This window comes from Ictidomys tridecemlineatus, chromosome 11, assembly GCF_052094955.1.
Source record: "Ictidomys tridecemlineatus isolate mIctTri1 chromosome 11, mIctTri1.hap1, whole genome shotgun sequence".
Lineage (NCBI taxonomy): Eukaryota > Metazoa > Chordata > Mammalia > Rodentia > Sciuridae > Ictidomys > Ictidomys tridecemlineatus.
The window spans coordinates 26,830,413-26,853,705 of record NC_135487.1 but is presented as its reverse complement, the minus strand read 5'-3'; the positions used below and the strand labels follow the sequence as shown (position 1 = coordinate 26,853,705).

The 23,293-nt window shown below is 43.0% G+C and overlaps 1 protein-coding gene across 7 annotated transcripts in view; it reads left to right on the top strand.

Annotated features, from left to right (window-relative positions):
- Inpp5b (inositol polyphosphate-5-phosphatase B) overlaps nucleotides 1-23,293 on the top strand; it is a 55,353-nt gene that overhangs the window by 5,318 nt on the left and 26,742 nt on the right. For 3 of the 7 annotated variants that reach the window (XM_078025943.1, XM_078025942.1, XM_040288393.1), the window contains exon 5: nucleotides 2,458-2,601. In XM_078025943.1, coding sequence (XP_077882069.1) covers nucleotides 2,458-2,601 — 144 coding nt within the window. Of the gene's footprint in view, nucleotides 1-2,457; nucleotides 2,842-11,867; nucleotides 12,044-23,293 lie in introns of those variants that run through there. The other 4 variants (XM_078025944.1, XM_021735671.3, XM_040288396.2 and 1 more) reach the window with 3 other exon arrangements.

Sequence of the window (23,293 nt, the reverse complement as noted above, 5' to 3'; positions counted from 1 at the left end):
ATGTGAAAATCAAAAATCTAAATGGTTCCAAACTCCAGAACTTTCTGAGTACCAACGTGATGCTGCAAGTAGAAAAATCCCAGACCACAAAACTTTGTTTTATGCCCACAATGATTAAAAATGTTGTATAAAATTACCTTTAGGTTATATGTATAAGGTGTATAAGGTCCCAAGCATTTCAGATCAGAGGTACTCATCCTGCACAACAAAGTGCACAGGCTTTGAATCTACACAGCCCCTTGAGTTTGAAATACATCTGTATCAGGTGAAGTGGTGTGCACCTGTAATCCCAGCAACTCAGGAGGCAGAGGCAGGAAGTTTGAGGAGCCAGCCTGGGCAATTTAGTGAGTCTAATAAAAACAAAAGAAAAGAAAAGAAAGGTGGGAAACTGGGAATGTAGCCCAGTGGTACAATGCTCCTGGGTTTTTGTACTCCCCAGTACAAAAAGAGAGAGAGAGAGAGAGAGAGAGAGAGAGAGAGAGAATGAATCCATCTGTGTGACTTTGGGTAAGTCATGTCATCTCTCTGAACCTTAGTTTTTGGTATCTTCTAAATGTAATGAATATCTTTCTCATGGGGTGGTGGGAATTAAAAGTAACATGTATGAAAATGTTTTTGAAACTGTAGAGGGTTTTCGTGCTCTCCATCAGAAGAACCAGATAAAGGCACATTGGCAGAGGAACAGACTTTTTATTCTTAGGCTTGAGCACAAGGGAGGCAGCATATGGGGACGTAAATCCCAGGCTGACTCAAACAAACAAACAAAAGGACAGAAATGTGTAGCTTTATAGTGTTCCTATGGCATTCAGGGAAGAGATCTCTTGATGTCACTTTATGGTAGAGGTGGAATTCCAGCTCTCATACTCTCATCATTCCTCCCTCTTTATTATCATCTTGGGTCTCTGCCTCCAGGTGTGATCATTTCTATGCTCATTAGCATAGTAATTAGAAAAGGTAATTGCAGGTTTGTTAGTGACTATTCTACATATGTGTTTGACCCTCACCATTGGGGGAATAAAAACCTGACACTATTTCAGAACAGGGCAACCTATTGTTCTGTCTTAGTGGAGCTGATTGATAACTCAATTAATTGCTTTGTTTTCCTTGGTCCTGGCTTCCAACCTCTCATTTCCTGGTGTGCTACCTTAATTTCATAGCCTTGAAATCTGATCTACTTTTAAAGTCCCAGTTTTCTGGTATTTTTAACTTCACAAGATTGAGGATTAACTTAGCTGTCTCAAAATTGCCCACCATATAGAAGGAGCTCAGCAAGTGTTTATTCCTTGGTGCATAGATCATATCTAACATTCACTGTGGACTTGTCATGTGTGAAACACTATTCTAAGACCTTTTCACACAACATTTTATTTAACCCTCACCATGACTTTGTAAGGTAGGTATTATCAATGTCTTCATTTTACAGATGAGGAAACTGAGTCTCAGAGAGGATAAATGCTTATCTGAGTACACAGCTAGGAAACTGTCAGCCAGGATTAGGCAGTATTAGCTAGTTGTACTCCAGAGCCTGAGCTGGGGCCCTTGAGCATCTTGCTGTCTTGCTTCCCTGGTTTGTGATTCCCTCTTCCTATAAATGGCTCAGGGAAGGCTCTGTGTAGGAAGTGGTATTAGAGCTGACACTAGAAGAGAGAACAAGATTCTTTTTCCCAGTTAAGCATACAAGGAGGGGAAAAGGCATGATTGTGAAGAGGGGGAAGCAGGTGGTTCAGAGGTACTGAGCTTGGAAGGGTATGGAGAGAACTGAGCAGAAGAGACTAACAGAGGGCAGCTCATGAAGAGATTTAAATAAGTAACAAAGAACATGGACTCTGCCCTACAGCTTGTGGAGGGCTAGTAAAGAGTTTTAAGCTGGGGAGCAATAAGGCAAGATTTGCAAGTTTAGAAAATTCCTCTGCTAAAAAGAAAACAGAAAATTCCTCTGCTAACGGGTTTGGAAGGGGTGGGGCGGGGGGAGCCGGGAGCAGGGAAATCACTAGGAATGCATCACAGTGGTTCAGGCATAAAAATAAGGCTTGGACTAGGGTCCTGGCGATGAAACTGGGGAAGAATTGAGGGACTAGAGAGGCATTGAACCGAAGAAACGAAGGCACCATAAGGCTGTGAATTTGGGTTGTGTTGACAACTTTATCATAACTGATTGTGAGCTTGATATAATGGGCACTTAATATTTGTTGAATCGATGAACATAGCTATCTCTTGAAGTGTGTTGAGAAGATTAAGGAGTAATCTTAGCACGTGGCCACAATGAGGTCGGAGGCGTGCCTGGGATCTCCGCCTTGAGTAGCACTTCTTTGTTTACATCTATTATCGCATCTCGACCTCGTACCCCTGCGGTGAACGAGCGAAACGGGCTTGGAGATCCTCCCGAGAATACAGTCATACAGAAGTGCAGCCTCTTCAAGCCTGTGGCTCAGTCTGCGCTCCTTGTTCCTCCCACAGGCTTGGACCCTGCGACCCGGGATCCTGAGTTCCAGTGGCTGTCCCGATACAGGTGCACGCCACCACAGGAGGCTGGCTCACCGACACTGCGCGATTGGAACTCGGCCCCGGGCACCTGGCCCGCGTGCGGGACAATTGGCGGAGGCAGGTATCCGTCTCGCAAGAAGCGGTGGGGATTGGAGCGGGTCCTGCCTCAGGGGGCGGGCTCCGTTCTGTTTAGGGGCGGGGCGAAGGCGCAGACGAACTTTCGATTGGCGGAGGTGGCACGCGGGGGCGTAGCCGAATGGGGGCGGCACGCTCGGGGCGGGCGGCGAAATGAAGAGCTTGAGGAAGCAGGCCGGGAAATGTCCGCCGCCGCCGGCTCTCGAGAGCGCGACTCTGCAGGTTGGGCGGGCGGTGGGAAGCTGGGCTGGGGGCGGCGGCGGGTGGCCTGCCCGGCCATCGGGTGGAAAGGTGCTGCGGGTTGGCGGGCGGGCGCATGGGGCGAGACCAAGGTCCCGGTCGTCCGGAGGTGGGGACACTGGGGCTGAAGTTCTGTGGGGATGTTGTTCTCAGCCGGGCGTGAGGAGGGCAGGCCGATGGGAAGGGTGTAGCCAGGAATCCGGAGGCAGGGGGATTTTAATAAAGTTCCATTTGACTCGATGTGTGACCTCGGGTCGCTCGCTGCCCCTCTTGGGGCCTCAGTTTCTCCAGCTGAGCTTGCTTTTCAGTCCTGACCTTCCGAGGGGCGAACGTGTTTGTGTGGGGTGTGCACTGCTGTTGACAGAGACTTCCTTTGGATGAAGTGGGGTGTGTATTAGGGCTGTCTTAGTTATAGGCCCCTGCGGTAGATTGAGCTATGCACAGAGCTGAAGTTCACTGGAGTCCTGGTCCACCCTGCCACTGGGGGCCAGGATGAGGTTACAGGTGAAAGGGACTAGGTTTTTTTCCACACAGCCTTTGGTGGATAATGGGTAGCACAAAAGGCTAATTGTTGAGCTAGAGGTTATCCTCTGGAGAGCTTAGAGGCTCAGAGCTGAAATTTGGGTCAGTCTTGTGCTTTGGGAGGACCTGTCTTTTTGTCCAGATCCAGAGTTTTCTGCAAGGGATTGCTGATGTCCCCTCCCTCCCTCCCTCTCCCCCCACCTGGGTGTGGCCATGAGGCCCCAGTTTCATGTGAGCTTTGGCATAGCCACTAGCACCACTTTTTTCAGTCATTTGCTAGGGATGAAGAGGCTGTCAAGTAGCAGTGTTAAGTGTGGGCCAGCACTCCATTTGCTCTTACAAGGCTTGGAAACTATGAGGGGAGGAGAGTGACATGTTGCACAAGAGTTTGTAAAATGAGAGGAAACTAGGCAAGCAGAGGACTTCCTCAATGCTTATGCTTTTCCTTCATTGCGGCCACCACAAGATGCGTTTGAAGCACCTGATGGTGCTGATAGTTTGCACTTTCTTGGGCTTATCTTAGAGTTCACTTGAAGAGCCGGTCTTGAGACAGCTATTGCTTCAGTTTCCATGACATTCTGGGTTGTGGTACTGGGACAGGTGAGAGTGTAAGATTAAGAGCACATCCTCTCCTTGCCCTTCATAAGAGGCTGCCAGAATCCAGATAATCGGTGGACAACAAGCCCAATGGCAGGACAAAGAGGTGAGATTTGTCTTTTCAGCCCGCATGCCAGAGCCAGGCTGTTGTAGTGCTTCGTTCTTTCAGCAGAGGAATATCTTTGGTGAGACAGATCAGCTAGCACCCAAGCCTGTTATCTGCCCCTGAGAGAGAAATGTGCAAGGATGGCAGAATCTTTCATTTCCTTTCACAAAAGGGAAACTAGCCACATGCTGGAGAGGAATTATTATCAAGGTTTTGTTTTTACTTTTAGTTTAAAAGAATTTGTCCCCATCAAAACAACACAGTGAGATTCCACTAGTAATTGCTGATTTGCTCCTATTAAAATTGGTACAAGTGGTACCAAACTCCCCTTTCTGTTTGGGTCATTTCTATTTCCAGAGTTGCTCTGGCCTCAGCCAAGGGAGAGTTGCTGCTTCTACAACAGATAAGAGAAACCCTTTGGGCCAACTCTGGACGCTTAGTAGATCCAGGCCCCAAGGTAGTGGATTTGGTTCTTCTATGTGCATATGATTAAAATTCCCACTCCCAGTAGCCAACCCCAGAGAAAAGTTTTTTTGCAGTGCTGTTTGTGGCACACAGCAGCAGTACAAGGCACCTCCCAGGAGCTGGCAGTCTGGCAGAGAGGGGGTCTGATAGTCTATGGAGGTAAGAAAGCATAGGGCCAGCCTTGTGGGACAGTGATCCTTGTAGGGTGAGCCAAGGGCAAGAGCCCCTGGAAGGCCTAAATGTTTTGGGGCTAAGGTGAATCTGGTCTTCATTCCTCACCTTTGCCTTGATAGAGAAAGGAAAATTCTCACTTTAGTGATTGTCTCAAAAATGTTCATTCCTTTCTTGGGTCTGTCTCTGTTGAATTCAGGAATATTAGGGGTAGAAATTGTAGTAGAAAAATAAAGTGAAGCTAATTTCCACCTGGAATCCGTGTCTTAGGTTGGGATGGAAATCTAGGAGCCAAGTTGTGATGTTGAAATGAGACACAGTGCTTCTTGTTGAGTGGGAACCTGTTCACCTGATTCTCTGTGGTCTCTTCAACTGCTAAGACCTTTCACTGGCTTTACACTGGTATCTGTTTTAGGCAGGAGCTTTTCTGCTTCTTGGCTTATTTTATTGCTCTTAACTTTTATAGCCTTTTCTTTCTTTAAACAGAATGGGGTCTGACTTGGGGAAAATGTCTCATTTTTTTAATATTTATTTTTTAGTTGGACACAGTATCTTCTTTTATCTATTTTTTTTTTTTTTTAATGTGGTGCTGAGGATGGAACCCAGGGCCTCGCATGTGCTAGGCAAGCATTCCACCACTGATCCACAACCCCAGCCCCTCATTATTGTTATCTAGCAACTGAAAATCCATTTATCTGGTTGAAAACCCAATGGGACATCCTTCATAGGGCTCAGTATTTATCAAGTTGTGTAAAAAGTTCACCTGCATTTCATCCTGGGTCCATGCAAAGACCTGCAGTTGTGTTCTGGAGGATTCTGAGCTCTACACTGGAAAGGAAACAGCTACTTGGAAGTCCCATGGGGGCTGTTCAGGGCTAATTTATCAAAGTGGTAGGAGCAAACAAATGTTGGTATTTTGGATTTTTTTCCATAGTTGATTCAAAGTGAGCTAGCTTTATAGTAATTCAAATTTAGAATGAAATGTGTTATAAGTGTTCTCCCCCCCACCCACCCAGGAAACAAAGCTTTAAAGTCTGGCCTGTGAAAGGAAATGAATGCTATTTATATCTTGGGGTAACATAAAGGGTAACCTAGATTACTAGAGCAGGAGCCAGAGAGAATGTTAGAAAAATAGCCTGTGGGTTGATTTTCTTTGGTCTTGCTCTGTCTATATTAATAAGTAAAACCTGTGTGACCAACAGATCCTTTTAGCATGAAGAAAATGAATTTGCTTTTGTTTCTCTTAGAGGTATGAATATTACATACATATCATTTCCACTTTTGTAGTAAGCTCTGCAGACTTTCTAAGCAAATTAATTTGAGTCACATGTTTCTTTAAACTAAACAGAAGTGGAGGGTAGTGGCACACACCTGTAATCCCAGGAGCCTGAGGCAGGAGGATCACAAGTTCAAAGCCAGCAATTTAGCAAGGCCTTAAGCAACTAGTGAGTCCCTGTCTCACAAAGGGCTCACAAAGGGCTCACAAAGGGCACGGTGGAGCATGCCTGTAATCCCAGTGGATTACAGGCATGCTCCACCACTGGAGGTGGAGGCAGGAGGATTGATTGGGAGTTCAAAGGCAGCTCTGCAACTCAGTGAGACCCTGTCTCTAAATAAAATACAAACTAGGACTAGGGATGTGACTCAGTGATCAAGTGCCCCTGAGTTCAATCCCCAGTTATCCCTGCCCCACCCAAAAAAAAAAAAAAAAAAAGGCTGGGGATGTGTCACAGTGTTTAGGTGCCCCTGGATTCAATCTCTGGTACCAATAAATAAATAAATGAAATAAAACAGAACTGTACCAATTTTTCTTCCTCCTTTTATTCTCTGTTTTCCTTCTTTGTCCCATATAAACATATGTTTATTTCTAGTACAGGAGAATCCCCTAAAGACTTTTTTCCCTTGTGAAAACAGTTTGATTTGGAATTCTACAGTGTTTTTTTATAACAGGAGAAGTGACCCACAAATATTTATTTAGGTGCAGAGCTTTTAATGGAAGAATCCTTAGGGATGGGTAGTTTAGGAAGAGGAGGTGTCAATATCTATTACAGGAAAGGCAGTGTTGGGCATAGATGCTGGCTGACCTACATTTTTGTTTGTTTGTTTTGGTTGGTTGTTTGATTGTTTTTTGTTTTGTTTTTTTCTTAAAATATACTGTAAAAACAGCCAAAAGGGAAAAAAAAAAGTCAATGTAAAAAATATAACTGTAGCAAATTTATAGTATTTACTGATGATCCATATATGAGCTGAAGCTAGCAAATATGAATCAGAAGAGACTTTCATTCTTGAAATAGTGATAGTGATGATAAGGATTTAAACAAAGTGTATATCTAAGTAGCCTGGCTATTTTTGTCTTTTCACTGTTGCTCCTGGGTACAATATTAGATATGTTTTGATTGCCCCCGCCCCTCTCTCTTTCTCTTTTTATATCTTTATTTTTTAAAAAATTTTTTAAAGTTTTTTTTTAAGTTAATATGGACACAATATCTTTATTTTGTTTATTTTTATTTTTTTATATGGTGCTGAGAATCGAACCCAGGGTCTCACACATGCAAGGCGAGCGCGTTACTGTTGAGCCACAACCCTAGCCCTATATCTTTATTTAATTTATTTATATGTGGTGCTGAGGATCGAACCCAGGGCCTCGCACGTGCTAGGCAAGCCCTCTACCACTGAGCCACAACCCCAGCCTTGATTGTCCTCTCTTAACATCTATAAAATTGGAGTAAAAGTTTGCCTTCTGGAAGGTCATACAATACTTGTAGCAAAGCTAGATAACTTAAGGGTGCTTTTACGTGAGCAACACACTTAGAAATTGCAAATGCCCAGTCCCAAGAGTTTAGAACCTGGCTGCCCTCTTCTGGGTCTATCCTTTGGTGGTTTCTTTCCAGAAGAATTGTATTTGTTATCTTTTTTACTCCTTCCCTCACTCCAGTTTCTTTTCTCTTAATGCAGTCACTAAAAACCTCTGTTATTCTTACTTTTCTCTATCCTTTTATGCCTAATAAGCAAATTTTGTCCATTCTTTTTCTTCAATACTGCTCCTACCTGCCCACATTTCAAAATCCCCCTAGTTCATAGTTAGTTCATACTAACATGAACAATTGCATTGGCTGAATGCAATCAACAATCGAATTACCTGAACAATTTACCTGAACAATTGCATTGGCTCTCTTACAAGTCTTCCCGACCTTAAGTTTCTCTCTTATCTCCTTAGAACATGCTTTTTATCACATCTCACTATGTGATGTGAGTTTACATGTTCTACCACTCCCTGTTGCCTACAGAATAAAGTTCAGATTCCTTGGTGTGACGTTCAAGTCCTGAACAGCCTGGCCTCAGCCCACCTCTCTAGTCTTGTCTGCCACAACTCAAGTGCATTTCCTCTTACTTCAAACTTGACTGCTTATTATTTCTGGATGGAGCCCTGTACTTTTTCATGTCTTCGTTAACTTCTCATTCAGCTGTTTTTAAAAGCTTGAATTTTGCTGCTCTTAGCATTTTGTATCCCCTCTTTCCCAAATGCCAGCCTTCTATTCAGGAGTCTCTGAGAGGAGGATTACAAGTTTGAGGCCAGTTTAGGCAACTTAGTAAGACCTAGTCTCCTAAAATAAAAAGGTCTAGAGATGTAGCTCAATGGTAGACACCTCTGGGCTCAATCCTACAAAAACAAAAGCAAAGCCAGCTCAATGTCTTATATATAAGTAGGTGCTGCAAAAATGTGTGTCTTGGCCTATAGCTATAGCTCAGTAGTAAAGCACTTTCCTAGCATATGCAGAGCCCCGGATTTGAGCACCCAAAACAGGGGGGCAGTGTTGGGGGGAGGAATGTCTGTCTTTAATTGAATTGTAGAGACCAAAACAGTTTGTTTCCTGAACAACTCTTGCCCCTTTCCTCTTTGAGAATGCTCTGCACTCCCTCCCCCTCCGGTCTTGGTTTGCTCTTGCCCACTTCTCTTTCAGCTTTATCACCAGACCACAGGCAGTTCACAGAAGGCCCACTGAAGGGAGAACCTGGAGGAAAGAGTCAAGTCATTTCTCCAATATCCTCTCGCCTCTGACTTGTACTGCAAAGTAATTACTCTGGGGCTGGGGATATATCTCAGTTAGTATAGTGCTTGCCTTGCATGCATAAGGCCCTGGGTTCAATCCCTAACACCACACACACACACACAAAAAAAGTAATTACTCTGTAGTCTTCCTCCTTGAAAGCTAAACTGGTCATATTTGTAGATTGGATCTTTAGTCCAGGGTTTATCTTGAGTATAGGGTACAATAGGGTATAAGATGTTTTTTTTTATTTTTTAGTTTTTGGTAGTTGTAGATGAACAGAATGCCTTTATTTTATTTTTATGTGGTGCTAAGAATTGAACCCAGTGCCTCACATGTGATATGCAAACGCTCTGCCACTGAGTCCTAGCCCCACTAAATGGGTTTTTAAGAGATGTCTGTGTCCATTACAAATGCTAAAATCTGTGGTACTGTTTTTTGCCATGAAGATACTGGGAAATGTAAAAAGAAAACTCAGCATAGTTATTTGATTTTTAAGAAAATTATAGAATATATCCATAAGGCCCTGGGTTTTGTTCCCAGGACCAGAATCAAACAAACAAAAAAGAATGACACAGCTGGTGCAATGGCACTCGCCTGTAATCCCAGTAGCTCAGGAGGCTGAGGCAGGAGGATCAAGAGTTCAAAGCCAGGGCTGGAGTTGTGGCTCAGTGGTAGAGTGTTTTCCTAGCATGCACGAGGCACTGGGTTCGATCCTCAGCACCACATAAGTGTAAAATAAAGATATTGTATCCACCTAAAACTAAAAAAATAAATATTAAAAAAAAAAAAGTTCAAAGTCAGCCTCAGCAAAAGAGAGACGCTGAGCAACTCAGTGAGACCTTGTTTCTAAATAAAATACAAAATAGGGCTGGGGATGTGGCTCAGTGATCAAATAAGTTCAAATCCAGTACCAAAAAAAAAAAAAAAAAAAAGAAAAAAGGATGACAGAACTATTTAGATTAGTGGCTAGACTGAAGTGGCAAAAATGGATTCTTTCCATTCTTTTTAAGGCCAGGTGCCCTGTGTTATGAACTGCACTCAAGAGCTCCCTGTCTTGTGTACTAAGTACTATGTAAACACTTAGTTTCCCTTTGCTATATGAGTAAAATTCAAACTCCACATAGCATTCAGTCTTGCAGTTTGTCCCTGAATTTATTGTTATTATCACTAGTAGTTTCATTAGCAGTTGCAATTTGTGAAGTACTTACTATGGGTCTGTTGGCCTTATACTGTGCCATAAAGTTCCACAAGAGAATCTTCGTTTTTCATTTGGGGAGATTGAGGCTCTGAGAAGGTAGGTAACATGCCAGTGATCATTCAACCTGTTTGGTGACAGAGCTGAAAACAGAACTCAGGTCATTTGTTTGAATGTAGTACTCGAGTCCTAACCCCTGTAACCCCTAGATGACTCCAAGTGCCTCTCAGCATAACTTTTCACTCTTATTTATCTTACTTGTTGTTTCTTCTGTCTGAACATTTTGCTTGATGCTTTTGCTGAAGTTATTTCCTCTGCTTTCTGAGCCCTTGTATTCTCTGAGGAGTCGTAAGTTTTTTATTTGAGAGCACAGACTCTCCTCTCTGATGCCCTGGGTTTGAATGCTGGCTGTGCCGTTCCCTACTTACTCTGTGTATTTGGGCAAGTAGTTTAACCTCTCTGTGTTTTTTTCTTGTTCTGAAATGTGGCACCTACCTCATAGAGTAAATTGTGAAGAGAAAAGACACCACAGTGATGAAAGCAGTGTTCTTTATATAGTGAGACTTAAGTGTTTGCCATTAATATTGTTCATGATGAGTATTTTTTCTTGTCATCAACACAGCCCAACTTAGATTCCGAGTAGTTGGATATGTATCTGTTACTTCCCTGGGGATTGAGTGGATCTCTTGCTGATGTGTGTTGCCCTCTTAAATTGAAAGAACCCATGGGATGCCCCCCTGTGGCTTGGAGATGGCGTAGTGTCACTGGCAAGCATTGGATTAACCCATTTAACCTTGCTGGTATTTTAGAGCACATCATTTGTGGTGTTTTGCTCATATGGTTTTGCAGGTTCTTCTAGTTGCTGGAATGGAATGCAAAGGCTGGTGCCTGGGAGGATAGGAGGGGCACCTCCTCCTGGACCTGACCAGTAGATGCTTAGGAAGGGTAGAATATGATCTCCACTCTGCATTGATACCCGCACACCCACACATCCTGCAGAAACCACTGTGGAGCTTCTGCTTTGTTTTCTTTCTAGCTTAGTACTTATCCCTCAGAGTTTTCAATTTTATTGATGGTGTTTGTGCTCATAGTTGTAAAAGGGGAGGTTGTAGGGCCTTGGAATCAAAACAGATCTGAGTTTTAATGTCAGCTGTGCCATTTACTGATTCTGTGTCCTTGGGCATGTCTGCCGTAGGCCTCAGTATCCTTATTTGTAAAATGAAAACAATAATCATGAACAGTGCATGGAGCATGTGGCATAGAACCTAGCTCTGAAAGTGTGCTTGATAAATGGCAGTTATTGTTATTAAAGCAGCAGAGGATTAGGAGTGATGAAGAAAGAAAAGAACAAATAGTTCCTGATTATCTGCTGTTGCCAGGCATGGTGCTAGGCTCCTGACCCATAGAGATTGTATTTTATACTTTGGGCTTCTCTGAAGTGTGGCAGTGTCCTCTCCATTTTATAAAAGAGGAAAAACAAGTCATTTGCTTGAGGTTTCACATAAGGTAATGAATGGTACCATTAAAATAGCCTGCTGTGTTTTATTCCAAAGCCTAAGGCTTTTCTAGAACACTCTAATGCCTCTTAAAATGTTGAACAAGATACACGGACAAGAACGCCCTCAGAATAAAGCAAGGCCTCTAGAGGACAGGTGCAGGTTAGTGGGGCTTCATGAAGGAACTGAGGCCATACTTTAAAGGGGAGTTGGCCAGAAAGAAGGCGTACCTAGGGAGGCGAGAGAGGAGGGTGTGTGCATGGGGAACCTGTCTTTTTAGATCAGGCTGTCTGGGTGGTGGAGTCAAGCCAATATGAGGCTCTTTGCCTCATAGGCTAGTTGAACCAGTTTGGACCTTAACCTCTAGGCAGTGGTGTAATCTGGGACATTTTAGAGCAGAGAGAGATTAAATCAGAGTAGATGTGGCTGAGTCCAGAGAGGCATTGTGAAAGGAGTGGGAGGATCTCTCCTACTCCGGAGGCTCTTGAGGCAACAAACAAGGAGGTGATGGCCTGGAGGACAATAGCTGTGAGAAAGAAGAGACCCTTGGCTGACTCTTTCTGGCTGCCTAAGAAGAGGGGTGAGTGGATGGCAGGATTACAAACCTACCACAGGAGAAGGACAGTCCTGATGACAGAAGGGAGGGCTCCCGGAACAGGCCTAGACATCTGACTACATTTTTACCCAGGATCCACCCGTGTGCAGAAGACCTTGTAGAAAAGCCCAGTAACAGTTGTATGATCTGGCATGAAACGCCCTCAATGGCTCCTGTGTTGAGGGCTGGGTCCCTGGTGTGGCAATGTTCAGAGGTGGGCTTTGGGGAGGTGATTGAATCATGAGGGCTCTGAATTTACCAGTGGGTTAATCCACTGAGAGAGTCATGATTCCAGTGGACTAGTGGGAGGTGACAGAAACTGCAGGAGGTGGAACCTAGTGGGGAAGTAGGTCCTTGGGGATGTGCTCTTGGGAACTGTAAAACTTGACAATTTAGCAAGACCCTGTCTTTTGGAGGGAGTACCAGGATTGAACTCAGGGGCACTGGACCACTGAGCCACATCCCTATCCCTCTTTTTTGATTTTATTTAGAGCCAGGGTCTCACTGAGTTGCTTAGCTCCTTGGATTTTCTGAGGCTGACTTTGAACTTGTAATCCTCCTGCCTCAGCCTCCTAAGCCACTGGGATTACAGGCATGGGCCATGCCTGGCTACAAAACCCTATTTTAGGGACTGGGGATGTGGCTTCAGCGGTAGTGCGCTCGCCTGGTATGTGTGCGGCCCTGGTTCGATCCTCAGCACCACATACAAACAAAGATGTTCTGTCTGCCAAAAAACTAAAAAATAAATATTAAAAAATTCTCTCTCTCTTAAAAAAAAAAAAACCCTATCTTAAAATAAAAAATAAAAAAGACTGGAGTCATGACTTAGTGGTAGAGATTTAATCCCCAGTACCTCAAAAAAGAAAAAGAAGTGGGATATTTTATTTTATTTATTTATTTATTTATTTATTTATTTATATTTTAAAAGAGAGAGTGAGAGAGGAGAGAGAGAGAGAAATTGTTTTTAATATTTATTTTTTAGTTTTCGGCAGACATAACATCTTTGTTTATATGTGGTGCTGAGGATCGAACCCGGGCTGCACGCATGCCAGGCGAGCGCGCTACCGCTTGAGCCACATCCCCAGCCCCAAGGATATTTTATTTTTGTTTGAGTTTGGTTTATTTCTTTTTTTTTTTAATTTTAATATTTACTTTTCAGTTTTTGGCGGACACAACATCTTTGTTTGTATGTGTTGCTGGGGATTGAACCTGGGCCGCACATATGCCAGGCAAGCGAGCTACCGCTTGAGCCACATCCCCAGCCCCGAGTTTGGTTTATTTCTTTGCATCAAAAAGCCTAGAGTCAAGGCCGGGTATGGTGGCCATGCCTGTAATCCCAGCGGTTCAGGAGGTTGAGACGGGAGGATGGCGAGTTCAAAGCCTCAGCAATGGCATGGTGCTTAGCAACTCAGTGAGACCCTTTCTCTAAATAAAATACAAAATAGGGCTGGGGACGTGGCTCACTGGTTGAGTGCCTGAGTTCAATCCCCAGTACCAAAAAAAAAAAAAAAATCATAGAGTCCCACATCACTGATAGGGCTGCCCTTAAGACATTGACATTGAGGCCTTGCCTTTTTGTTTTGTGGGTCTGGAATTTGCACAGGTCTGATTCGGCTTCTAGAGCTCCTTTTGCCATGGAATGAGGGATAGCCTCAAGTTAAAGCTAACCCTGGGAAAAGAAGACAGCAACTATAGGAGATATCTTTGTTCTGACAAGGAAACAGAGACTTGGAGAAGTTAGACAATTTGCCCAAAGTCCCACAGCTAGTAAAAGTCAGGACCAAAATAGAACCTAAGTCTGATTCCAAATCCTAGCACTCAGAAATGACCACCATTAAGGCTTTGATGGATACCCATCCAGACTTTCTAGTGTTTATGTCTCATAGCTTCTTTTACTGTAACAAAGTATCTGATGCTGCATGGAGCTAAGAAAGGTTTACTTAGCTCACAGTTTTAGAGAGAGAAAGCCCAAGAACAAGCTGCCCTATCTGTTCGGCCTCTGGTGAGCGCCTTGTGGTGAATGGCATCACAGTGGTGGCAGCGCCTGAGAGAGAGCACACCATGAAACAGGAAGCCAAAGGATTTGAGCCAGGCTTGTTCTTTCTAAAAGCCTCCCCACCCCGATTTTTTTTTTTTTTTTTTTGGAATGGGGATTGAACCCAGGGGTACTTTACCACTGAGCTACATCCCCAGCCCTTTTTATTTTTGAGACAGGGTCTTGCCGAGTTGCTGAGGCTGACCTCCTGCTTCAGCCTCCTGAGTTGTTGGGTTTATAGGTATGCACCACTCACTGTGCTTGAATTATAGCAATTCACTTTTGAAGAACCCCTAATAGTTCAAAATACCACTCCCATTTACCAAATTACCTTCCCATAGACCTCACCTCTGAAAGGATCCACCACCATTCAACATTGCCACACTGAGGATTAAGCTTCTAGTGAACCTTTGAGGGCAAGCCACATCCCAGCTGTAGCAATATGTGTCTTTATAACACATATGTGTGGTTATAAATGTGATATGTATGTACATTGACTTATGCTGCACCCCTTTCTGATGGGTTTGGATACATCAGAGCATACTCACAGCTGCCACCCTCAGTGCCTTATTGGCAGTCTGAGATCCTGAAAGCTCTGAAGGCTGAAAATAATTTTCTGGTAAGTTTGGACTTAGCTTAATTTGGGCTCAGTTTGGCAGTAAGAATTGCTTTTACTGATATGAGACTATTTATAGGCTTTATTTATCCCACTAAGTGTCATTATTCATGAGTTATACTATGCCACATACTCTGCTGGGGTTATTGTAGTATATGGTACAGGTAGTGTATTATCTTTCTAAAACCCCCAAATTCATTTCAAAATGCATTTGGCTCAGAGGGTTTCAGATAAGGGATTGTAGGGCTCTCTCAGGATACACTGCTGCTCAGGCTGAGGAGGAGCCTCAGGAGCCAACACTGTCTATTTAGGAAGGCATGCGAGAGGAGTTTTGAGTCGCTAAGATGTGTGGTGCAAAGTGCAGAAGCTGCAAAACAATTCCAACATTCTGTACTTTTTTCACATTGAGATGAAGCTGGAGGGTTTTTCCCCCATATTTTTTAATCAGTGCATTATTGTTGTATACAATGGTGGGATTTATTGTTACCCATTTGTATATGCACACAACATAGCAGTCTATTTTGGTCAAACTGATCCCCAGTAAATCCCCTTTCTTCCTTAGTACCCCCTGCTTGTCCCTTTCCTCTACTCTGCTGATCTCCCTTCCATCTTCATGAGATGCTCCCACCTTTCTTTTTCTGTGTTCTCTTTCAAGCTGGAGTTGTTACTACGGTTGACTTACTAGGTAGTTTCCTACTGGGAAATGCCATTAGTTGTAGGCATGAAAGGTGGTCATGGGGGAGGCACCCAGAAATCACCACTGAGAAATGACCTGAACATAAGAAGAATTGAGTCCATTTGTTAAGTATGCATTTCCTGACTGCCTAGTATGGGCTCTGTATTATGGCAAGGCAGAAGCCACTGAGAGGTAAGACAAAACCAGATAAGCCCAGTTATGATTCCATTATGAAGAATGCCTGGACACTTTGTCAGGATGTGAGAAGAGGGCTAGAGACAGCTTTCTGAAGATGGCTCATGAGCTGAGTCTTGAAGTTGAAGAATGAGTTTGTAGTCCACCATGTGATGGAGGTTAGGATACACTCAGGATCAACTTTGCAAAGTGTAAAATAAATACTTGATAATAGTAGGAAAAAATATACCCAGGATCAGGGATAGGATGAGGAAGCATCATCTGGAAAGGTAAATTGGTGTGACTGGATTGAGGAGTGGGGAGGACAGGCTGGAGTGGGGATGGGATGGGCTAAGAGGTACTCTGCAGCTGATTATAAAGGACCTTGTGTGTAACTCAGAGATTAGTTTTATTCCAAAAGTCTTATAAATTATTGAGGGATTTTACACACAATAATGAGCTGCTTAGGTTGTGTTTTCCATATGGTGGCAGGCTGGTTTGGAGAGGGTGAAGATGGAGGTAAAGAAATCATTTTGGGCTTTGCAGAAATATTGAAGGCCTGAACTAAGGCATATCGGTGGGGACAGGGACAAGTGTCAGGTTTAAAGGTGTTTATCAGAGGAAATCCATAGACTTGATAACTGAATATGAAAAGAAAGAAAAGATCCCAGAAGTGACCTATTAAATTGGCTGACAATGGATTGGGGGTCTGAGGTGGGGAAAAAGGGCTGAGTGGGAGTTGGGGAGCAGGAGAGGAGACAGGACAGGAAGTTGTGGCCAGAGAGGGAATCATGGTACTTTCTAATGGTAAATTTGGTAAGGAGCTGCTGACAGTCAGCTTCTGTGCCATATTCTGGGGGAAAGAAGTTCTGAGAAGACTGTCCTGTGGCTGGAAATTCCCCAAATCCTGCCTTAAAGTTTCCATCTGTGGAGTCATGAATGAAGATGTCCAGCCTTGCTGGACTGAGTCCAGGGAGAGATCCCATGTGAGAGCATTGGCAAGATGTAGGTCTGCAGGGCGGTTTCCCCACCAGTGTGCTTCCTACCCATGGACATAAGCCGAATCCACAGGGGCAGACAATTTGTCCCCAGGAGATGTCATTTCAGCCTGGCAGTTAGGAAGTATCCAAAGAAAGAAAATCCTGAGGGTATAATTAGAAAGCACTGACATTCCTGTGAAAAGTGCAGGTGCCTTTGCATGTTATAAAGCCCCAGGAACTGTTAATGTTGAAGTCCCTATTTTATAGATGAAGAAACTAAGACCCAAAAAGAGGAAGTGACTTCTCAAGTCACACAGGAAGGTAATAGTCAAGTGGGACTTTGTAATTGATTCTTTCATATCTGTAATACATTGAATGTCTGTTGCGCCCCAGTCCCTGGATGCATCTCAGGGAAATAGCATGAAGGCAGTCTTGCCTCATAGGGTGTAACTTTTAGTGAGGATGGCATCCAATAATAAATAAATAAAATTTTATTAAAAATGTGATGTAATATCAAAGGGTAGTGGTTATTTTATTTTTGTAGTGCTGGGGATTGAACCCAGGGCCTCATGCTAGGCAGTACTCTACCACTGAGCTTCACTCCCCAGCCCTTCAAATGGTACTAATTCTAAGAGGAAAAAAAAAATTTTTTTTTTGAGAGAGAGAGAGAGATAATTTTTTAATATTTATTTTTTAGTTTTTGGTGGACACAACATCTTTATTTGTATATGGTGCTGAGGATCGAACCCAGGGCCCCTGCGCATGCCAGGCGAGTACGCTACTGCTTGAGCCACATCTCCAGCCCGAGGAAAAAAATTTTAAAAGCTGGGCTGTCATTCCCAAACTGTGCGTTAAAGCACACAGAGCTGAGGCTCTGCAGTGACACTCACAGGGACATTGTGGGAGATTTAAAACTTTTCAGGGTAAACAGGAACCACTGGTTCACAGTTTCATCAGTGGAGAGTGCTGCATTCCTTTTTGAGATCATATTTTTAGAAACTTGGGTTTTGGTAGCTGCTGTGATTTAATGCATGTCCCTGTCCAAAATGCTTGAGACTGAAAATGTTTCAGTCAATGGATTTGTTTTCCAGATTTTGGAGATGTAGCTCAAGGATAAAACATGAAATTCACTGTGTTTCATATATATCTTATACACATAGCCAGGAGGTAATTTTGTGCAATATCTTTAATAATGTGACCACTGAGTCACATTTCCTAAAATATTTTGTATTTTATTTAGAGACAGGGTCTCACTGAGTTGCATGAAACTAAGTTTGGTGGTGTAGAATTTTCCACTGTGGCATCATGGTGGTACTCAAAAAGTTTTGGATTTTGGACACTTTGGATTAGATATGTTCAATCTATACTGTGCTTAAACCATGTGAAATATTATATGTGATGTCCACCTGATTCCAAGGTTTGAGAAGTTGTATAGTATAACAGGCATACACTGGTGAGTAATTGTTATTAATTTTTGTTAGTGTTTTGTTTTGTTGGTGCTAGGGATGGAGCCCAGGACCTCAGAGATTCTGGACAAGTGGTCTGAGCTGTATTCCCAACCCAGTAATTGTGCTTAAGATGGAATGGAAGCTGGGTGTGGTGGTGCACACCTGTAATCCCACCAGCAACTGAGGAGGTTGAGGCAGGAGAATCAAAAGTTCAAGGTCAACTTCAACAATTTAGTGAGACCCTCAGCAATTTAGGAAGGCTCTGTCTCAAAAAATAAAAAGGAATGAGATGTAGCTCAAGGATAAAGCACCCCGGATTCAGTCCTCAGTATCAACCAACAAACAAAAAACAAAACTGCTACTAAGTTGTGAGGACTTACATACATATTAATTTATTTGGCACTAACTACTTAAAACTGTTTGATATTTCTCGTGGCTTCAAGGTGTCTTGAAAAAATGATTGAGAAGGAAGGTGCTGTGGACTGAGAAAATTTAGGAGCCTCTGAATTAAGGGCAAGTGTGAGGTGGCAGGGACTCAGGTAGTGTCAGAGTAAGTGTTAGACCTTTGTAATGAAAGGGAATGGTGGATGGGGGTCCAGAGGAAGCACATTTCAGACAGAGGGACCAGTAATAACAAAGGTCCTGAGTCGGTAATGAGCTTGGTGGGCCCCAGGAACAGCCAAAAATGAAGTGTGGCAGGGTCTCAGTGAGTGAGGTTGGAGAGGCATTAGAGGCCTAGTCTTATAAAACTCTGATGAGGGGGTTGGTTTTTATTCTCAAGGTGATGGGAAGCTACTTGAAGTTCCTTCTGATATAGTGATATGATTTTTTTTTCAAAGTTTATTCCGTCTGCTATTTGGGAAACTGACTCTTGGGGTGTACACATAGTAGCACACAAGACAGTTAGGAAGCTGCTGTTGTAGTCTCAGTGAGAACTTGTGTGTGTGTGTGTGTGTGTGTGTGTGTATTTTTTTTTTGAAGGGGGTACTGGGGATTGAACTCAAGGCACTCGACCACAGAGTCACATTCCCTAAAATATATATATATTTTTTTTTAAAGAGAGAGTGAGAGGGGAGAGAGAGAGAGAGAGAGAGAGAGAGAGAGAGAGAGAGAGAGAGAGAGAGAGAGAGAGAGAATTTTTAATCTTTATTTTTTAGTTCTCGGCGGACACAACATCTTTGTTGGTATGTGGTGCTGAGGATCGAACCCGGGCCGCACGCATGCCAGGCGAGCGCGCTACCGCTTGAGCCACATCCCCAGCCCCCTAAAATATTTTGTATTTTATTTAGAGTCAGGGTCTCACTGAGTTGCTTAGCACCTTGTAGTTGCTGATTCTGGGTTTGAACTCACAATCCTCCTGTCTCAGCCTCCAGAGCCGCTGGGATTACAGGTGTGCATCACCGCGCCTGGCAACTTCTGGGTATATTTTCAAAAGTAGAACTTGCCAGAGTTGCTAATGAATTAGTTGTAGATGTGAGAAGGAAAAAGTCACGGGTGGATCCTGGGTTTTTAGTCTGAGCAAGTGGTTGAATGACATTTAACTGAGGTGAAGAAAGCAGAGCAGGGAGGTGGGGCATAAGAACCTGGAAGGTCTGTGATGGAGTGATTGGTATATTGGTGGTTTTTAAAATGCTGAGGCTTTGAGATCTTTAGATGAGGAAAAGTTAGAGAGGAAGTCTGAAGCCTTGCCTGGGGTCTCCCTGGGGGCATGGGGGCAGGGTGTGGAGAAAGAAATGAGCCTTCCTGGACTAAAGAAAGTGTTCATGGAAGGAGGAAGTGATCATCCCTCAAGTACTGCAAAGAGGTGGAAGTAGACTGGGCTAAAGACTGAGAACTGACATTGGGATTTGGCAACATGAAGGTTATGGGCATCTTGACACAAGCAGTTGCAGTGGAGACAGGGCCAATCACAGGGGTTGAGAAGAGGCTGGGATGTGAAATCCAGAATCTGTTCCCATTTCCTTGGATTTTACCTAATGTACTTTTCCGCTCCGGGGTCCCATCTAGGTCACCACATTAGATTTAGTTGTCCTGTCTCCTTAGGCTCTTGGCTGAGATGTCTCTTGTTTTTCACAACCTTGACAGTTCTGAGGGTACTGGTCAAGACCCCCGTTTGGATTCATCTGATGTTTTCTCATTAGACTATGGGGGCACCTCAGAGGTGAAGTTTCATTCTTATTGTGCTACATCAAAGGTGCACACTAACATGACCTATGCTGTTTGATATGAAACTTGGCCAGTTGGCCCAGGAAGTTTTTGTTAGGTTTCTCCACCATAAAGCTTTCATTTTCCCCTTTTCCATACTGTACTCTTTGGAAGGAAGTCACTGTATGCAAGCCCTTGCTTGAAGAGTGGGAAGTCATCCTCTGCCTCCTTGGAGATGGAGCTGTCTCTATAAGTTATTTGGAATTCTTCATGGAAGATTTGTCTCTTCTCTCCCATGTATTTTTTTTATTCAGTTTTGTATCAACATGGACCAATGGACACTTATTTTATACATTGAGTTATAATCCAGTGCTACTTTATTTTATTGCTCAGTTGTTCCCACTTTGGCCGTTAGGAGCTCTTTCACTCTCTCAGTTGACTGCTGTGTCCCTTTAACTATCCTCATTATTGTGGCTGGGTTGGTTTTTATTTTTATTCTCCCCCCCCCAGCACTTTCTTGATTTCTGGCACTACAAGGTGTTTAGGGCTCATTTTGTACATTTTCTGTTCCAGTCCTAAAATAGTCATCCTTCCCAGGAGCTCTGGTTCCTTTTATTGGAGAACAATATGAGAAATCAAGGTCTGAAGTCAGGCACAGGGCACCCGCCTGTAATCCCAGTGACTCAGGAGGCTTAGGCTGGAGGATTGTTAAGTTTGAGGCCAACCTCAGCAATTTAGCGAGATCCTGTCTTAAAGAGGGTTGGCGTTGTGGCTTAGTGATTAGGTGTCCCTAGGTTCAATCCCCTATACAAAAGCAAAAACCCAACAAAGAAAGAAACCAAGATCTGAGCATTAGAGTGTGCTCATTGTGTGTTCTTGGTTCTAGGTCCTCTCAACTGACAGAGCAAGAAAATATGTGTATATATTCTTATTATGTATATATATACATCTATAAATATTTCTACATGTAACTCTATATTAGACTGAATATGAATGCATAAGATGTCTTTAACTCTAATCCCTTGCTACATGGATTATTCTAGCTTCTTCCCTTTGCTTTATCTGCAACCTCTCACTCCAATAGTGGGAAACCTGACTCCCACCACTCACCATCCATTCATGCTATTGTTCAAACCAGTGTACATGTGTAGTGGGTTCAGAATTGTTCATCCATACCCTCATGGGACAGTGTCAACGAGAGCACAGTGCTTACATATAGTTCCATTTGCTGTTAGTCTGACAGACTTCACTCATTGCTGAAATTACTTAGAAATTTCTCCTACCCCTCTCAGTGTGTTTGTTTCATACATTTGGGATAGAGTTGGATTTTTTTTTTTTTTGTCATTTTCTACATTCACTCCAGGATACCCTGATTTCCTAAATGATTTTTTGTATTGTTTTGTTTTTGCAGTGCCGGGGATCAAACTCACGGCTTTGCACATGCTAAGTCCTAAATGATTTTTTGAAATTTGTATTCATTAGAGCCTGGTGCCATGGAAACTGCTTGGTCCCACTTGCTTGGGAGGCTGAGGCAGGAGGATCCCTTGAGCCTAAGAGTTCAGGACCAGTCTGTACAACAGAGAGAGACCCTGTCTCTTGAAAAAAAATTGCATGTATTAAAGTTCATTCTTTGTGCTATAATGTCCTATGGGTTTTTATTTTTTATTTTGTGGTTCTGGGGATTGACCCCAGGGCCTTGTGCGTGTGAGGCAAGCACTCTACCAACTGGGCTATATCCACAGCCCTATTATTGTCTTTTGAGGTTTGATAACACATTCTTTTTTATTACTGAAAATATTTATATGAATGTATTGAGTTTGTTTATCAATTCACTCATTGAAAGATATCTTGGTTGCTTTTAGTTTGGGCAATTGTAAGTAAAGCTATAAACATTTGGGTGCAGTTCTTTAAGTAGGCATAAATTTACAAATAAATAGGTACCCGTGAGTGTGATTGTTTGGTCAAATGGTAATACTATTTAGCTTTGGAGGAAAGTGACAAATTGTCTTCCAGAGTAGCTGTACCATTTTCTATGTTTATATTCAGTGAAATGAGTATTGGCTTCTATCCTTTTTTTTTTTTTTTTTTTTTTTTAAAGAGAGAGTGAGAGAGGAGAGAGAGAGAGAGAGAGAGAGAGAGAGAGAGAGAGAGAGAGGAATTCTTTAATATTTATTTTTTAGTTCTCGGCGGACACAACATCTTTGTTGGTATGTGGTGCTGAGGATCAAACCCGGGCCGCACACATGCCAGGTGAGCGCGATACCGCTTGAGCCACATCCCCAGCCCTTGGCTTCTATCCTTGACAGTAACTGGCATTGTAATTTTTTTAAAATTTCAGACATTCTTAACCTGGCATGCTATTCACTAACTTGGAAGCTTAGTTCTTGGGATGCGGTTATGGCTCAGTGGTAGAGCATTTTCCTAGCATGTTTTAGGCCCTGGGTTTGATTCTCAGCACCATATATAAATAAATAAAATAAAAGTCTGTCAACAACTAAATATATATATTATATATTTTTTTTAAAACTTAGTTCTTTAAGCTGCATAGCTTATTGAAAAAGCAAGAGTAGAATCCAGCGGGGCATTTGGTTTCCAGAAGTAATTTTTAAGTAACCCTGGGGACAACAGGACTCAAAACAACCTGTTCTAATTATCCGTTTCTTGTTTTCATTGTGCACTGAAGGTAATGGGAAGATCACTTTGAATATCCCAAAAGAATACCACAAGTTTAAGCTGGGATGATATGTATTTGTATGGCACCTAAGGGATCCACACCTAGTGTTTTCTGTTGAGTTATTGAGTGAGTGTACCACTTACACTGGGTGGTATGCTGGATGACGGGAACAATTGGGCAAGGTCTCATCCTCAGTAAACTTCCAGTCTAACTGGGGAGAAAAAACAGTTGAGGCCATAATGTGGGGATAGAGGGAGCTATGGAACTGGCAAAGGAGGGGTCAAGAAAGGCTCCTTGGGGCTGGGGTTGTAGTTCAGTGGCAGAGCACTTGCCTAACACATGTGAGGCACTGGGTTGGATCCTTAGCACTACATAAAAACAAAACAAAAAAAAGGCATGCTGTCTATCTACAAATACAGTTTTTTTTTTTGTTTTTTTTTTTAAGACTTCTTAGAAGAAGTGGCCTCTAAAATGTGTGCTGCAGCAG